The sequence below is a fragment of the Microplitis mediator genome, chromosome 3, assembly GCF_029852145.1.
Source record: "Microplitis mediator isolate UGA2020A chromosome 3, iyMicMedi2.1, whole genome shotgun sequence".
Lineage (NCBI taxonomy): Eukaryota > Metazoa > Arthropoda > Insecta > Hymenoptera > Braconidae > Microplitis > Microplitis mediator.
This window is the reverse complement of record NC_079971.1, coordinates 21,616,617-21,631,241: the sequence shown is the minus strand read 5'-3', so window position 1 is coordinate 21,631,241 and position 14,625 is coordinate 21,616,617. Positions and strand designations below refer to the sequence as shown.

The following is a 14,625-nucleotide window of genomic DNA, read 5'->3' as shown; positions in this document are numbered from 1 at the left end:
GTGCATTGTAATTTTGACAAAGCAACGGATGAAATTTATACCAACTGCATAGTAAAATTTATTAGGTTAAATCAGAATATTTAGTAGGCAGTTGATATAAATTTTATCTGTTGCTTTGTCAAAATTACAATGCACCTTGCAAATTCTGTTCGATGTATTTTAAGAATTTCGACAGTATCGTTAATTTGTACAATAATTCCAGGTTCACTGCGTTTTGGTCCGGATAATGTGTCGGGGATGAGCTGTCGGGGATGAAATGTTTTGGGACCAAAACGCGTGACACCTAATTCCATACTGTCCTCATATTACTATGACATAGTAATTTTTTTTATAAATTTTTGATGCAGACAAATACCGTAAAGTTCTCTGCGTGCATTCAAGGTTGGAAAAATTCTTAAACAAAAAATAGGATAAATTTATATAAGTTTAAATCCTTTATGTATATCCATATTTTAGCCATGTCCATTTTGTCCTTTAAATAATCAAAATAAGTAACAATACAATCGTTTAAGTCCGAATATAATAAAACTTTCCAAATATTGGAGGTGTTATTGATAACTTTAAATGATTGGGTATGATCATCAAAATAGCAATCATCCAAGTATTAAGTAAAATTCATCACATCCACAGTTAAACAAAGAGAAAATTACATGGAGACAAGCTTCAGACTATAACGCCAATATTTAAATTCTTTATTAGTTTAGATCGTAATTATTATTTGGGCTGATGGTAACTATTGCCATCAGGTTATTAAGAATTACGATGTTGAGAACAGATATAATTAGTTAAGATAATAAAAGTTATAATTTCTGATTATCATCAATAATTGTAGATTTTGCCATATAGTCGGCAGATACTACAATTCAGATTATTCATCTCATAATTTAAATGATATTCACTGTTATCGAATGTAGTTTCAAAATTTTACTATAACTAGATGATAACTTTTACTATGAAATTCTCTCCGTGTGTATGAAATGAAAAGTTAAAATGAAACCATTTTGTTTTCATAGATACTAGTTTTATTTAGTTGTATATTTCACATGTTTATATATATATATATATATATATATATATATATATATATATATATATATATATATATATATATATATATATATATATATATAAATATATATATATATATAAATATATATATATATATATATACATATATATATGTATATAATTCCATATATACAGATATATATGATTGGGATATGAGGGACGTAAATGCAAGCTGACGCTTCGGATCAATGTTCATGGATTCGGCGCTTTTAGTATCTTTGTTAAACTATATATATATAATTTTTTTCTTTTATAATTTTATCATAAAAATATAGTAGTTTAAATTAACAATAAAAGTACTCAATGACTCTAGCAAATGGATAGTAAAAAGTTCTTAATAATTTACAAATGAATATCTTTTAAAGTATTTGAAATTGCGAAGCTTAAAATTTTTTTGGTTTTTTTTTTTTGTAGAATTCATAATATTTAAAGTAGTTTTTAAAACTAATAAAGGAATAAACGATGAAAATGCTTGAAATTCATTGAGGAAACTTCGATTTCAGCTTAAGATTTTATTTGAACATTTACCTATTGAAAATAATTTCTATAAGACTTTTAATAGATTTTTGAAGAAGAAATGGAAAAATTTAATTTTTTTGTTACCAAAATTAAAAATTTGTAATTTGGGAATTAACAATGACAAATTTATCGGAGATAACTGCAAATAAGACTTAAAAGTTTCTTATGTTTTAGCTAGAGAGTAAAAATATTTAAATACTTTTAGTATTTTTTTTTTTTTAAGAAGAAACGAAAAAAAGAAATTTTTTGAATTATGATTTCCTAATTCACAACTCAAAAATGAAAATCTTCGAATTTTTTGAAGCTAAATAAAAAATAATGGAAATACTTTAAGTAGTTTTTTTAAAATTATTTTTTGAAGAAGAAACAGAAAAATTAAATTTTCAGTTACCAAAATTTTTAATTTACGATTCAAAAATTAATACCTTTGAATTTTTGGTTCACTTCAATTTGAGCATACAATTTTCCTCTGGCTTTTAACTAAAGAAAAAAATTTTTGAAACGCCTCCAGTAATTTTTCAAAAAAAAAAAAAAAAATTCCATTTTTTTCAGTGATCAAAATTCTTAAATTAAAATTTGAAAATTTATTGGGGTCAATTTCGTACAATTTTTCTCTTGCTCAAACGAAAGTTGATCTAATCTCATTTTTCTTTTTTACTTTCATAATTTTTCTCACCCTGCCGTAAAATTTGATTTCAAAAAAACTAAAAAATTAATAGTTCAATTTTTACAAAAATGACTTTAACTTCTACAAAACAATTAATTAAATTTATAAACGTTTCAGTAGATAGACAAAAAAAAATGACAGATATGATATTTCACATATTGAACAGAGATTTGTCTTGCATATAAATAATATTATGCACCCCCATAACAATATAATGCGCAAATATCAAAGTCGATTCGTCCCAGAGTCACTCGACTAATACGTCTTTAATTAATTCCATAACTGGCTATTCAAATAACAAGAGATCCGTCACACTTTACTTGCTCTCGCTCCCTTTTTATTTGGCGTTACCCACTTTACCCTCCTAACTAGCTTAACTCCGACTCTAGCTTATAAACCATTTACCCTGATCCTCTATCGACAGCAAACAATATGTTTTCTCAAATCTTCTATGAAAACTTTCCAATTTCTATCTTGTACTGGCGCGTGCCGCTAAGTATTTATCACTTGAATAATTATTTGTGTATTTATATCTACATATACATACATATATATTTTAGGGTGGCCCAAAAAAATCGACTATTTTTTTATTGAGTCTCATATGAAAATTTGTTGGTTCCAAAACCCTTTCCAAAAATGATCTCAATAAGAAATTTTCAAGGGGTAGCTAAAGAATTTCAAAAATTCAAATTTTTTGTTTTTCTAAATTTTTTTTTCTCATGGCAGCAATAATTCGTGTCTGTAAAATCATGAATATGCTTAAAATTTCAACCCGAAGTTCAAATATTCAAACATTGCTTAAGAATTTTGAATATTTCCGATTTTTTGGATGTTTTCAAGCGACTCTTGAATATTAATGCTGAAGTTTCTTGGTTTTTTTACCATCGTTAAGCTAAATACTATTCTGCATGTTGAAATAGTTTATTGTGTGACAAGGGATGAAACAAGATGACTTCAGACCAGAGTGAAGTTGCACTTTAAAACCAAGTGTGTTACAAGTGTATTGTTTTAACACATATTGACTGTGTTCTATGTTTAAGGCCATATACAAAACTATAGTTTTTTGTAGTCACTTAAAACACGTTTCACGGTGTGTTAAAAATCTATAGACGAGCCGTAGGCGAAGGCTGACATTACCCGCAGTCTGAAATCGTCTTTCATTCTGAGTTACACACTAGATTTTTCATGATAACCTGCATTGGAACTTAAATTTTCAGTATTAGCAGCCAGTCAGAAACAAATTCATTTAAGACCAATGGTGTGATCAACTATTAGCGTAAGCGTAAATTGTCATTTGCGATTTATAATGAAGTAGAAAAGAACTACGGATCTGGCAGCAACTTCACACTGGTCTGAAATCGTTTTGTTTCATCCCTGGTCACACTATATACTACTATTATTTACACTCATTTATATAAAACTTGATCACAAAGTCAGAGCTGTCACTTAGATAAATAACATGAGAAACTTGGAATTTCTAATAAATAAATGGCAAGTATCAGAGTTCAAATCAAAAGTGAAACTGGCTGCCCACGAGCAGAAACATAATTTGTGACATTGGATTGAAATGAGCTTGTTTCCACTAACTACAGAAAGTGAAACTTGAAAGCTCGATGCTGGTACTCTCTAAAACTTAATTAGTGAAAACTAGTGAATATTCACTATTTGCAAGTGAATTTCGCTAATTAACTTTTAAAGAATATCATGGTCCAGAAAATTTATACCGAATTTGAGCTCTTAATTTTAATTCCAAGTACTTGTCATTTGATTTGAAAATTTTCTATTTGAAATACAGGAAAATTTAATTATTTTTTTTTAAACTTTAATACTCAGCCGCATTCAAAGATATCAAAGTGCGATTTGTTGCAATTTGTAGAAAATTTAATGTTCTCCAAAAATGCCCACAGCAAATCTACTACATCTTAAACTGTTTTACTTGTGCCCATTGTCAAAGTCAATTTTTCTATAAAATTTACCTTTTGTTGTGTACTGAGTGTAGACTTACAGAGGTACACTAAAAATGTTGAGAAGAATTTTGTAGGAAATTTTATCCTCTTCAAAAAAAGCCCTATGAGCCAAGACGCTAAAATTCATAGTTTCCAAGCCACAGGTATTCTAATAATTTGAAATATAAAAAAATGATGACTTGTTTTTATTTATTTTTAGGAGAGATATTTTAAAAAATTCGGTGACTTTCATGAAATATATAAACTATTTATTTGCAAGGGATGAAACGTTAGGGCGTTTTCACCCTCATATAATAATGTGACCAATCAAAATAAACCTCGAGTTAATAATACCCCTGAGTCGACGAATCAGATTGAATGGAGGCGTGGTTAAGACTGATATCATACCGCAGAATCCGCGTTTTGATCCATCGATAATCTCTGGCTCTCCACTTTAAACTCAAACATTATCTGACAAACATCTAGACAATTTTTTTTATTTATATATTTATATAAATAAATATATATGAATAGATAATAGTTAACTGAGATCATTATAAATTTTTTTAAAGTGAAAAGTTTGAATTTTATGTATTAATTGAGACAAGTGTAATAAATGCTGTGATTATTTTTTTTTTAAGTTAGAAAAAATATATTAACATATTTTTATTTATAAGGATATGAGCTACAACGAACCGTTGTGGGAAATTAACGGAAATCAAGCACCAGTAAGTATTAAGTATTATACTTTGATATATATTTAAGGGTCAAGGATTTTTTAGTTCATTAATTAATTAATTATTAATGTGTAAATTATGTGTTGTGTTTTATTAACGAGATCATTATGACCAAGACCTAGATTTGCAGTAGACTATAATTTTTTTTAGTTGAAGGTGTTGAGTAGTAAAAAAGGATATTGATAAATATTTTCATAAATTTTGATCCTTATAAATATCTAGGCGGTGATAAGATTTGTAAAAAATAAAATGATGGTGGTTTTATAAATTATTTATTGGAAATAAAATAAATTATAATGATTCGTTAATCAGCCGCTGTCACGGGAGCTGGCTGACCGTTTGAATTAACGAAATAAAAAAAATTTTTCAAATGAAAAAGATGCGTGGAAGCAGAAATTTTTTAAAAGTCTTTTGTTGTTAAAAATAATAAATTTATAAATATTTAATCGGAAATCCGGTGGCTGCGGAAGCCAGTGGCTGGGAAAAGGTGTCACTTATTTGAGAGGGTTGATTAGTTTTTTTTTTTCGCGCCACAGAAAATTTAGTTTTGAGAAAAATGCGTTTTAAGTTATAAGTATGACATACTGCGGTACAGAGACACTAGTATACAAATCTCTGTATAAACAAAACTGTTAATATCACATAAAAAGTAAATGAGTGAATTTCTCTAAAAGCATTTTGTGAAAATAAAAAAATAGATTTAGTAGAAATTTAAAGTCAGAATGACTTTGACACAATCGTCTTAGCAACGGAATCTCAATAATAAACAGCTCATCACTTTAAATAAAATAAAATAAAAAATAAAAATGAAAGCTTACAATACAATCATCACAGTAACAGTAATCTAAATCATCAAAATCATAATCATTAAAATCATTATTTAAATTACGTTGCCGCCATTTTTTTAATCTCCACCAATCTTTCCACCATGTCCACTCCATCCCTTAATTGCCCTAATTTTTTTTTCTCACTTATTTTTATCACTTTGTAATTTAAATTTAAAAAAATAATTAATCATTTCAATAACTAATTCAATACATATTTATATATCTTTATTTTTTATATAATATTTTTTTCTCAATTATATATATCTCTTTATCCATCACAATCAATCATATTATCTTTCAATGTTTCAATACTATCATCATCATATGCGATATTTATCACTCACAACAATGAACTCTAGCAATAAATTACCCGAACACAATTAAAAAAAAAAATTAATATCCAAAACTCATATATTTTTTTTTAATCATACACTGAGAAAAAATTTCTCATTGGACAATTAAATTGGTTTTATTAAATTCTGTTAAACTAAAATTTATTTGGGACAACTACATTTTATTACGTCAATATAATCTATTTTATCATTTTTAACAAATGATTTAATAGACTCTATTTGGTTGACATTAATATTTCTCTCTCTAAGATAATAAAATCATTTGGTAGAGTTAAGAAAATATTTATTTAATGGACAACTAAACTATTTTATAGTCCCAATAAATCCAAATATTAAAGCAAAGTATTGTTATATTAACTCTAATAAACATTACTTAGATACAAAAAAATATATTCATTCAGAATAAATATATATGTTTGTTCGAGGTTAATAAATATATATTTGAACCTAATGATTATTGATTTAAAAAGTTATGGTGTTAGGCAGCAGCAGCGGGAGTAGTTCGGTGCTCGCCACTAGATCGCGCCCGCCATTTGTGGTGTCCCTGGTAAGATACTTATTTCAGAGTTCTTATATTCGCCAGCTTAAAGCATTCATGGGACGGATTATCCGTGGAATATTATCGATTATAGTGGTATCCTGTATTACACTATCACTTAAATGTTTAATGTTAAGGTTTTTCTGAACAATCTTTGTCATAGTGCGAAAAAAGTACGTGGCAAGGAAATAAATTATTCTTCTACATATGCATTTAGTTAACTGTTAAATAAATATCCTGTCATTTTAAAATAATATTCAATTATTATTAATAACACATTCTCTAAAGATCACTCATATATTTCATTATGACTACTTTATAGACTCTACAGGTAATCAATTTGATTTTATTCTTTCTACTGAACGCGTAGCTATCTTTACTAAATATTTTATAGTTTCTAATAACTAGTTTTGTTGGTGTATTATAAAATATTGAGTTAAAACTACCAAATATATGATTGGCAATGGGCAATCAAATCATTTTCTTGTCATAACTAATATTTAGTTGTCAAGAGAAAATTTTTTTCTCAGTGTATATTTTTACGCTCCATTAAACATTCAATTTGTTTTCCTAATTTCGGCTTGATACTATTTTGTCCCAAAAATTAATTACCAAATTAAAAGCTATAATTTCTAGTACTAATTTTATACTTAACTCAAAATTACGACAGATAATAAGCAGCGAAATGTCACAATACATCGGAAGTGAAATGGCATCATACCCAATGTGGGACAGTTCAGTTCTTTACCAAACACCACCCCCATCATTATCACATGTCAACGATCACGTCAATGGATTTTATCGTCAACCTTGTGCTCTACTCCATCAAAGGTTCTATTTTTGAAATAACCTCATACCCAAAACTTTTTTATAAACAAATAATAAACTAAATAATAAATAATAATTAGAGATATTGATAGCCGTTATAGTCATAATGGACGTCTGCCTAATCAACCGACCTCAACGAGTAAGAAACCTCGTCGAAGGGTTGCTTCTGTTTCGCAGAGACGAGCCGCTAACATCCGCGAACGACGGAGAATGTTTAACCTCAATGAAGCATTTGACAAATTACGCAAAAAGGTTTGTTAATATTTTATTAACCCTTCATTGGTGGCCTTTCGATGCCCGCCTTCGTTGGTCGCGTCGCGGGGAATCCCCGGAATGTTCATTTTCTTATAGCGATGCCAAATCTATTGACAATATACACGGAGTAAATTTAATTATACTATCTACGATACTAAATTTTAAATTTCAACTATTTCAAATGGTAGGAAAATTTTTCAGTGGTAAAATAATTAGTTTTACCATTGAGAATGATAACAGTAACAATTGATAGTGGGGACGATTACTATTGGATGCTAATTCTAACTATTAAAGATTATAATTGGGACAATCGAAGATGGTAACTGTTACCATTCAAGGTTGGAAAAATTCTTAAACAAAAAATAAGATAAATTTATATAAATTTAAATCCTTTATTTATATCCATATTTTAGCCATGTCCATTTTGTCCTTTAAATAATTAAAATAAGTAACAATACAATCGTTTAAGTCCGAATATAATAAAACTTTCCAAATATTGGAGCTGTTATTGATAACTTTAAATGATTGGGTATGATTATCAAAATAGCAATCATCCAAGTATTAAGTGAAGTTCATGACATTCACAGACAAACAAAGAGAAAATTACATGTAGACAAGCTTCAGACTGTAACGCCGATATTTAAATTTTTTATTAGTTTAGATAGTAATTATTATTTGGGCTGATGGTAACTATTGCCATCAGGTTATTAAGAATTACGATGTTGAGAACAGATATAATTAGTTAAGATAATAAAAGTTATGATTTCTGATTATCATCAATAATTGTAGATTTTGCCATATAGTCGGTAGATACTACAATTCAGATTGTTCATCTCATAATTTAAATGATATTCACTACTATCTAATTCATTCAAGAAATTTTACTATAATTTATACACTGTAAAAAGAGCGGTGTTAAAAATGGACTCATTTTAACTCCGCCCGGTGTAAAAATGGAATTACACCGGTGTAGGAGGAGTAATACACCGGTGTTAAAAATACCGGAGTAAAAGCGGGGTAAATTGCGTCCGCTTGGAGTGTTAACTTTAAAGATTATAAAACACAAAAAATGTCAGTTCTTTATGAAAATTAATAAAGAATATCATTTTTTAACAAATATAGTGATCAAGAAAGTAAAAATATTCACAAAGTAAAATGTTTTAACACCGGTAAAGAATATCTACACGGGCGGCGGCGTTATTTTAACACCGGTTTAGAATATTTACACCGGTGGCGGCGTTATTTTCACACTGCTTTCGGGGGTAAATTTAACACCGATAATTTTAACACCTACACCGCTTGGATTTACCCCGGTGATTTTTTACAGTGTAGAAAGTTATAGATCAAATAGAATGGAATATAGTATAGTGCCGGATAGCTCAACTGGTAGAGCACTCGGAGCTATACCGAATTGGTCTGGGTTCGATTCCCAGTTCGGGCTATCTATATTTTTCTCAATTTATCTATAAATTGTCTTATTGAGAAGGTTATTTGCATGTTTAGGTTTCCACTATATTTAAATGGATAAAACTACATGATAATTTTTAATGTGAAATTCTCTCCGTGTATGATATCCCTATTAGTTTCATTTACTTCGGTTCCGTATATTTGGCAATCGCCGCGATTCCTCGTTCATTCGACATTTGTTATTCAATAGCTATACTGTGTCAGCTAAAAGAATTTATTTTTTTTTTTTTTTTATGATACAAAATAAAAAATTTTTGAATGATTAATTTAGCAATATATAAACTTTCAACTTTAGGTACCAACGTTTGCATACGAAAAAAGACTTTCAAGAATCGAAACCCTACGTCTGGCTATAACTTATATTGCATTTATGGATGAATTACTCGGTATTGAACCTACAAGCCCGAAAACTGATTACATTCCTCGTGAATACTATTTACCAAATTAAAATAATATCATTTCTTCAGAATGTGTTACAATAATTTTAAACTATAATAAAGCGTCAAATTTTTTTTTTCTTTGTTTATTTTATTTTGTTGTATTTATAAGTAGTGAATATGTTTTAAAACTAGAATAAATGTTAAGTGAGACAATAAAAAAAATTGCATGTCTTCCATTGAAATAATAGTTAAGACTGTATAATAAATAAAAACGTAATATATCTAATTAAATATAACATGTTTTGTAAGGGTATATAATTGAATAAAAATTACTGCCGTATTTATTATTTGCTTTAAAAATTTTTTATTTATATTATTTTAATTGAGAACTCGATGTCTATGTCTTCCATATGTAAAATCAAAATTTAATGTGTAATGGATTTATTGTATTGGTATAATTAATAAATAACATCATGACGAATTATATTTTTTAATTTTTATTCTTATAAAAAATTATAATTACTAAAGAAATTTTACAGTAAAGTATATTATTATTATTATTATTATTATTATTATTATTATTATTATTATTACTCTAGTGAAAATGATTATTAAATTATGGTTCCAGTAATTTTTTGAATGTTAGAAATTATTTTATTAAATTACTGCTGCTAATACTTGAAGAAAAAAAAACAATGATAACAAAAATATAAAATTGCAGTTAAACTTTAATGAATTACAGGCTCGGAACTTTACAGTTTACTAATCGGACGCTCTAAAGAAGTAATCTCCATCGAGTGAATCTTACGCATGATTCTATACAATTTGAACCAAATCATTTCTCCATACAATGGGAACATTTCACGCAATTTAACTCTTTCAGCGCTTTTTTCAAATTCCGGATATTTTAGATTAGTACATAATTCATCATCAGCTTTAGTTAAAACATCATAATACGTGATATTTTGTTTCGCACCAACATTAGTTTTTCTCATAACCTCTAATTCTTTCTTACAATCAAGGCGGCATTTATCAAATTTCTCACCCTCTACAGATTGAGCATTTCTTTCACAAACAGGCAAACCAGCAAGCATTAACTTAACAATATGCTGTTGAACAATCACAATATCAGGATGAACCTGGGGGTTTCCCTGTGCATCATATCCGATTTTCTTGTAGTCAATAGCTAATTTGTCGTCACAATCTAAAGTATTCACATCGACGCCAGCATTAAGTAAAGTATGAATAACCCATCCTACCCCTCCAAAATACTTAAGGAAACAGTGAAGTAGCGACATATTCTTTCTCGTTAACGTATTAACATCAGTTGCATCATTATCCAGATTGAATAGAAATTCGAGAACTTCAGATTTAGTAGCAAAAAGAACATCATGTAAAACTGAGACCATCCGATGACTTCTTTTGGTTCTGCTGTTAAGATCAGCTCCATGCTCCAGTAAAAGTTTCATCACATTGGTATGCCCACGAAAAGCAGCAGCCAAAAGAGGCGTATTCCCATCTTCTGCTCGGGCATCAACGACAGCATTGTTATTCAATAATAATTCAACTATAGATTCATATCCAAGATGAGCTGCCGCATGTAATGGTGTCTCACCGACCATGTAATTGGGCTTAGAACACTTGAGATTAACGTCAGCGCCAAGTTCAATGAGATATTTAGACATTTCATAATCATTTTGACGAACAGCACAGAATAATGGCGTTTCTCCAGTGCCATCAGCACACACGTTCACGCCAGCACCGAGTGCTATTAGTTTTTTAATTACGTCAAAGTTATTCTGTCTTACAGCTTCGTGTAATGGAGTACCGTGATGACAGTTAATAGTAACATCAGCTTTTTGGGCTATCAAGTAATTGAATAGTTCTTCGTCTTTATTACGTAAAGCAATCAGGAGAAGTGTTGATGGTGAGTTTTTGCGCATACTCATAGGGTTCCAGAATACTGTGTTGACGCCGAGATGTGGTGATTGGTTAAATAGATCCTTAACGAAGGTTAAATTTATGTTTTCAAATTCTACATTTGCTATGATCTCCATCTTGTTTTCGTTGAAGTGAATGAGCGACTGTCGAAATAGGAAAAAAAATTAGCAAATTAATAATCACGTATTTTATTAATGGATGTTAACTTATCAGAAAAATTAAGAGAGCAGAAAATTTTTAGTGAAATTGAAAAGGCTGGATAATATTTGAATCGTTTATTTGAAAAACCCCATAAGTCAAGAAAACAAAATTTTTCAGGAAACACAAAAAAAAATTTTTTGGAAAAACTTGACATTAAAATAATAAATAAATAATTGAATACAATAATGTTAGCGTCTCTGAAAAAGATTCCAACAAGAAAAATTTAATTGTTTAACTGAAACTACTTAAAAAAAATTATTTGACGTATTAAAAAAATTTCATAGTAAGAGTGTGATAAAAGTACCTTCGAACACATTTAAAATTTTTTGTCATTGTGTATTTTACAAATTATTTTATTTAAAATGTTTGAGTGGCTAAAAATTGTAATTCTACCCTATTATGAGCTAATAATAGAACAGCAAATCGACCTACAGTTCTAAAAACCTGAATAAATTCTGTTGATTTGCTGAATAATTAATTACAAACATATGAATATGTAGAGATTTGCGGAATATGATGATTTTTTGAAATATTATTCAAAAATTACTATGAAATATTTAAAAAATCTGTTTTTCGGATGTTAATAGTAAAATATTTTCCTGATATATTTTTGAAATATTGCAAATGATGCCTATATTGTTATAATATGCTAAGTGTAAAGTATACATTTTCTTTTGGAGGAAAAGAAAACCAGTTTCAACTGGATGATAATTATAAATAATGATAATTTATTTTGAATATTTACTCACCAATAGATTCGATGTGATAAAAATTATTGAAATTCAATTGATAAATTTATTTGCAGTTTAAGGTAAGAAAATATTTGAATCGTTAAATAACGAAGCACTGCGAACTTACTGACAGCACGAACAGAACTGAATTTTCTGTAAGTGTGTAAGTATAGTATGCCTAGAAAAAGTTCCTAACCCTAATAGCACAGTTTGTTTAGCAAAAGTTTACTTTACAAAAGTTTCCTTGAATTTTTCGTCAAATGTCCGTCAACTTCGGGCTTTTCCGTTTTTGACGAAAATTTGTATACAACTTGCTATACAATTCGACGTAAACTTACTACCCGAATTAGAATGCAAATTCAGTTCAAAAGTTGCAGACAAATTGTCGTCAAAAACGGAAAAGATCGAAGTTGACGGACATTTGATGAAAAATTCAAGAAAACTTTTATTAGGGTTTTTTTTCTATTAAAAAAAGTTACCTCTAAATTGGGGAAAAATTAACCGCAAATTTTTCTTTCCATTTTTTTGCTATCAAATTGTCGGCAAATTCGAGCAGCGAATTTCAGGCAATTTCATTGTCCAATTACTTATAGCCATTTTATGCGGAAGTTAATGACAACTTAAAAATTCAATTTACCCGAAATCTGCTGCTGGAATCTGATGACAAATTCACAGCAAAAGTTGAAAACAAAAATTTTTGGTTAATTTTTTGACAATTTGTACAGTAGTTTACCTTTATATTGTAGTCATTAAACAAATTTATAAAAATTAACAAATACTTGCGATCAAATTAAATGGCAATTTGTTCAACAATTTGGAATTCAATTTGCTTGTAACTTACTTCCGGAATTTGACGGAAAATTGAAAAGTTAACTTTAACAAAACAACCCTAATAGCCACTTTAGCTTGAAATTGACGGTAATTTGATGTTGAAATTACTATTAGCAAATTTATACATAAAAATGTCTACAATTTGACGGTAAAAAAATATACTTAACAAATTTTCAAGTCAAATTAACAATAAATTGACATAAAATTTGCCTGAAAATTGATGACAACTTTTTTCTAGTCAACTTCTGGAGTAAATTTGCACTCTAATTCGGGTAGTAAATTTACGTCAAATTCAATAGCAAGTTGCGTACAAATTGTCGTAAAAAATGGAAAAGTCCGAAGTTGACGGAAATTTGACGAAAAATTCAAGGAAACTTTTGTACAGTAAACTTTTGCTCAAGCTAACTGTGCTATAAGAGGCATTAAGAGCACTGAGCAGTGCTCGTAGTGCAATATCGGAACATGACTGTAATGAAGGGGCTCTACCTCGCGTCTATCTTCCGATTGAAAAATCATTTCACTCATTATCTAGAAGTCAGAAATTGTTGAGAGCAGCTTTGAAGCACAAGAAAATTTTTTCAGATATATTTCGAGATAAAAATAACAAAAAAAAAATAAATAATTGAAAATTATATTATATAATTTTAACAGAGAACTCGATGTCTATTTCTTCCATATGTAAAATCAAAATTTAGTATGTAATGGATTTATTGTTATAATTATTGGTATAATTAATAAATAACATCATGACAAATTATATATTTTAAATTTTATTTTTGTAAAATATCATTACGATTAAAAAAATCGTAGAGAGTGAATCATAACATTATTACTATTTTTATACTTATTATTAATGTTATTACTATAGTACAAATGCTAATTCAAATTCTTAAACAATTTGCAATTTGAATTATGATTCCAGTAATTTTTTGAGCGTTAAAAATTATTTTGTCAAATTGAAAAAAAAGTATACTTGATCTATCTTTTTATTTGTTAGTGTTTCAATTTCATTGCAATTATTCATACATATATAATATTATTTATATCGCTAATGATAAAAATTTATTGATAGATTTATCTTTCTAGCTGTTTTTGAATTTTTTTAAATTTGTATGTACAAAAGAAATAAATGTTACAGTTTAATATAGTAACGCAACGCCTTAAATTGATAATAGGAAATATTTGCCAAAATTTTGTAAGAATCACAGTTTTAAATAATAATTTTTTAAGATATAATTTTTAGCAGTAAATTTTATAGACTAAACTTTTAGTAAAATTCGAAACTGTATTTTTTTCTGTTTTTTATTTTTCCGTGAATTAAATTATTTACTCGAGA

The 14,625-nt window shown here is 28.2% G+C and overlaps 2 protein-coding genes across 3 annotated transcripts; one reads left to right on the top strand and one right to left on the bottom strand.

Moving 5' to 3' along the window:
• The first annotated feature begins 4,312 nt into the window (after positions 1-4,312).
• On the top strand, positions 4,313-9,992 carry LOC130664721 (protein Fer3-like). Of its 2 annotated transcripts, none has more exons than XM_057464793.1 (4): positions 4,313-4,928; positions 7,326-7,486; positions 7,576-7,735; positions 9,501-9,992. In XM_057464793.1, exons 1-4 carry the CDS (start codon positions 4,881-4,883, stop codon positions 9,651-9,653), a joined length of 522 nt encoding a protein of 173 aa, XP_057320776.1. In that variant the 5' UTR covers positions 4,313-4,880; the 3' UTR covers positions 9,654-9,992. The 2 variants fall into 2 exon arrangements, with proteins under 2 accessions (XP_057320776.1, XP_057320775.1); XM_057464792.1 differs by having other exon boundaries at positions 7,564-7,735.
• A 191-nt stretch (positions 9,993-10,183) lies between these two features.
• Positions 10,184-12,657, bottom strand: LOC130664963 (putative ankyrin repeat protein RF_0381). Its single transcript, XM_057465170.1, has 2 exons — positions 12,477-12,657; positions 10,184-11,669 (listed from the first exon to the last, which is right to left on the bottom strand). Exon 2 carries the CDS (start codon positions 11,640-11,642, stop codon positions 10,338-10,340), a length of 1,305 nt encoding a protein of 434 aa, XP_057321153.1. The 5' UTR covers positions 11,643-11,669; positions 12,477-12,657; the 3' UTR covers positions 10,184-10,337.
• Positions 12,658-14,625: the final 1,968 nt, after the last annotated feature.

Coding starts and splice junctions, on each gene's coding strand:
- LOC130664963 (XM_057465170.1), bottom strand. CDS start 11,642: ATGGAGATCATAGCAAATGTAGAATTTGAAAACATAAATTTAACCTTC.
- LOC130664721 (XM_057464792.1), top strand. CDS start 4,881: ATGAGCTACAACGAACCGTTGTGGGAAATTAACGGAAATCAAGCACCA. Junction 7,487..7,563: donor TGTGCTCTACTCCATCAAAG/GTTCTATTTTTG, acceptor AATAATAATTAG/AGATATTGATAGCCGTTATA. Junction 7,736..9,500: donor TTGACAAATTACGCAAAAAG/GTTTGTTAATAT, acceptor TTTCAACTTTAG/GTACCAACGTTTGCATACGA.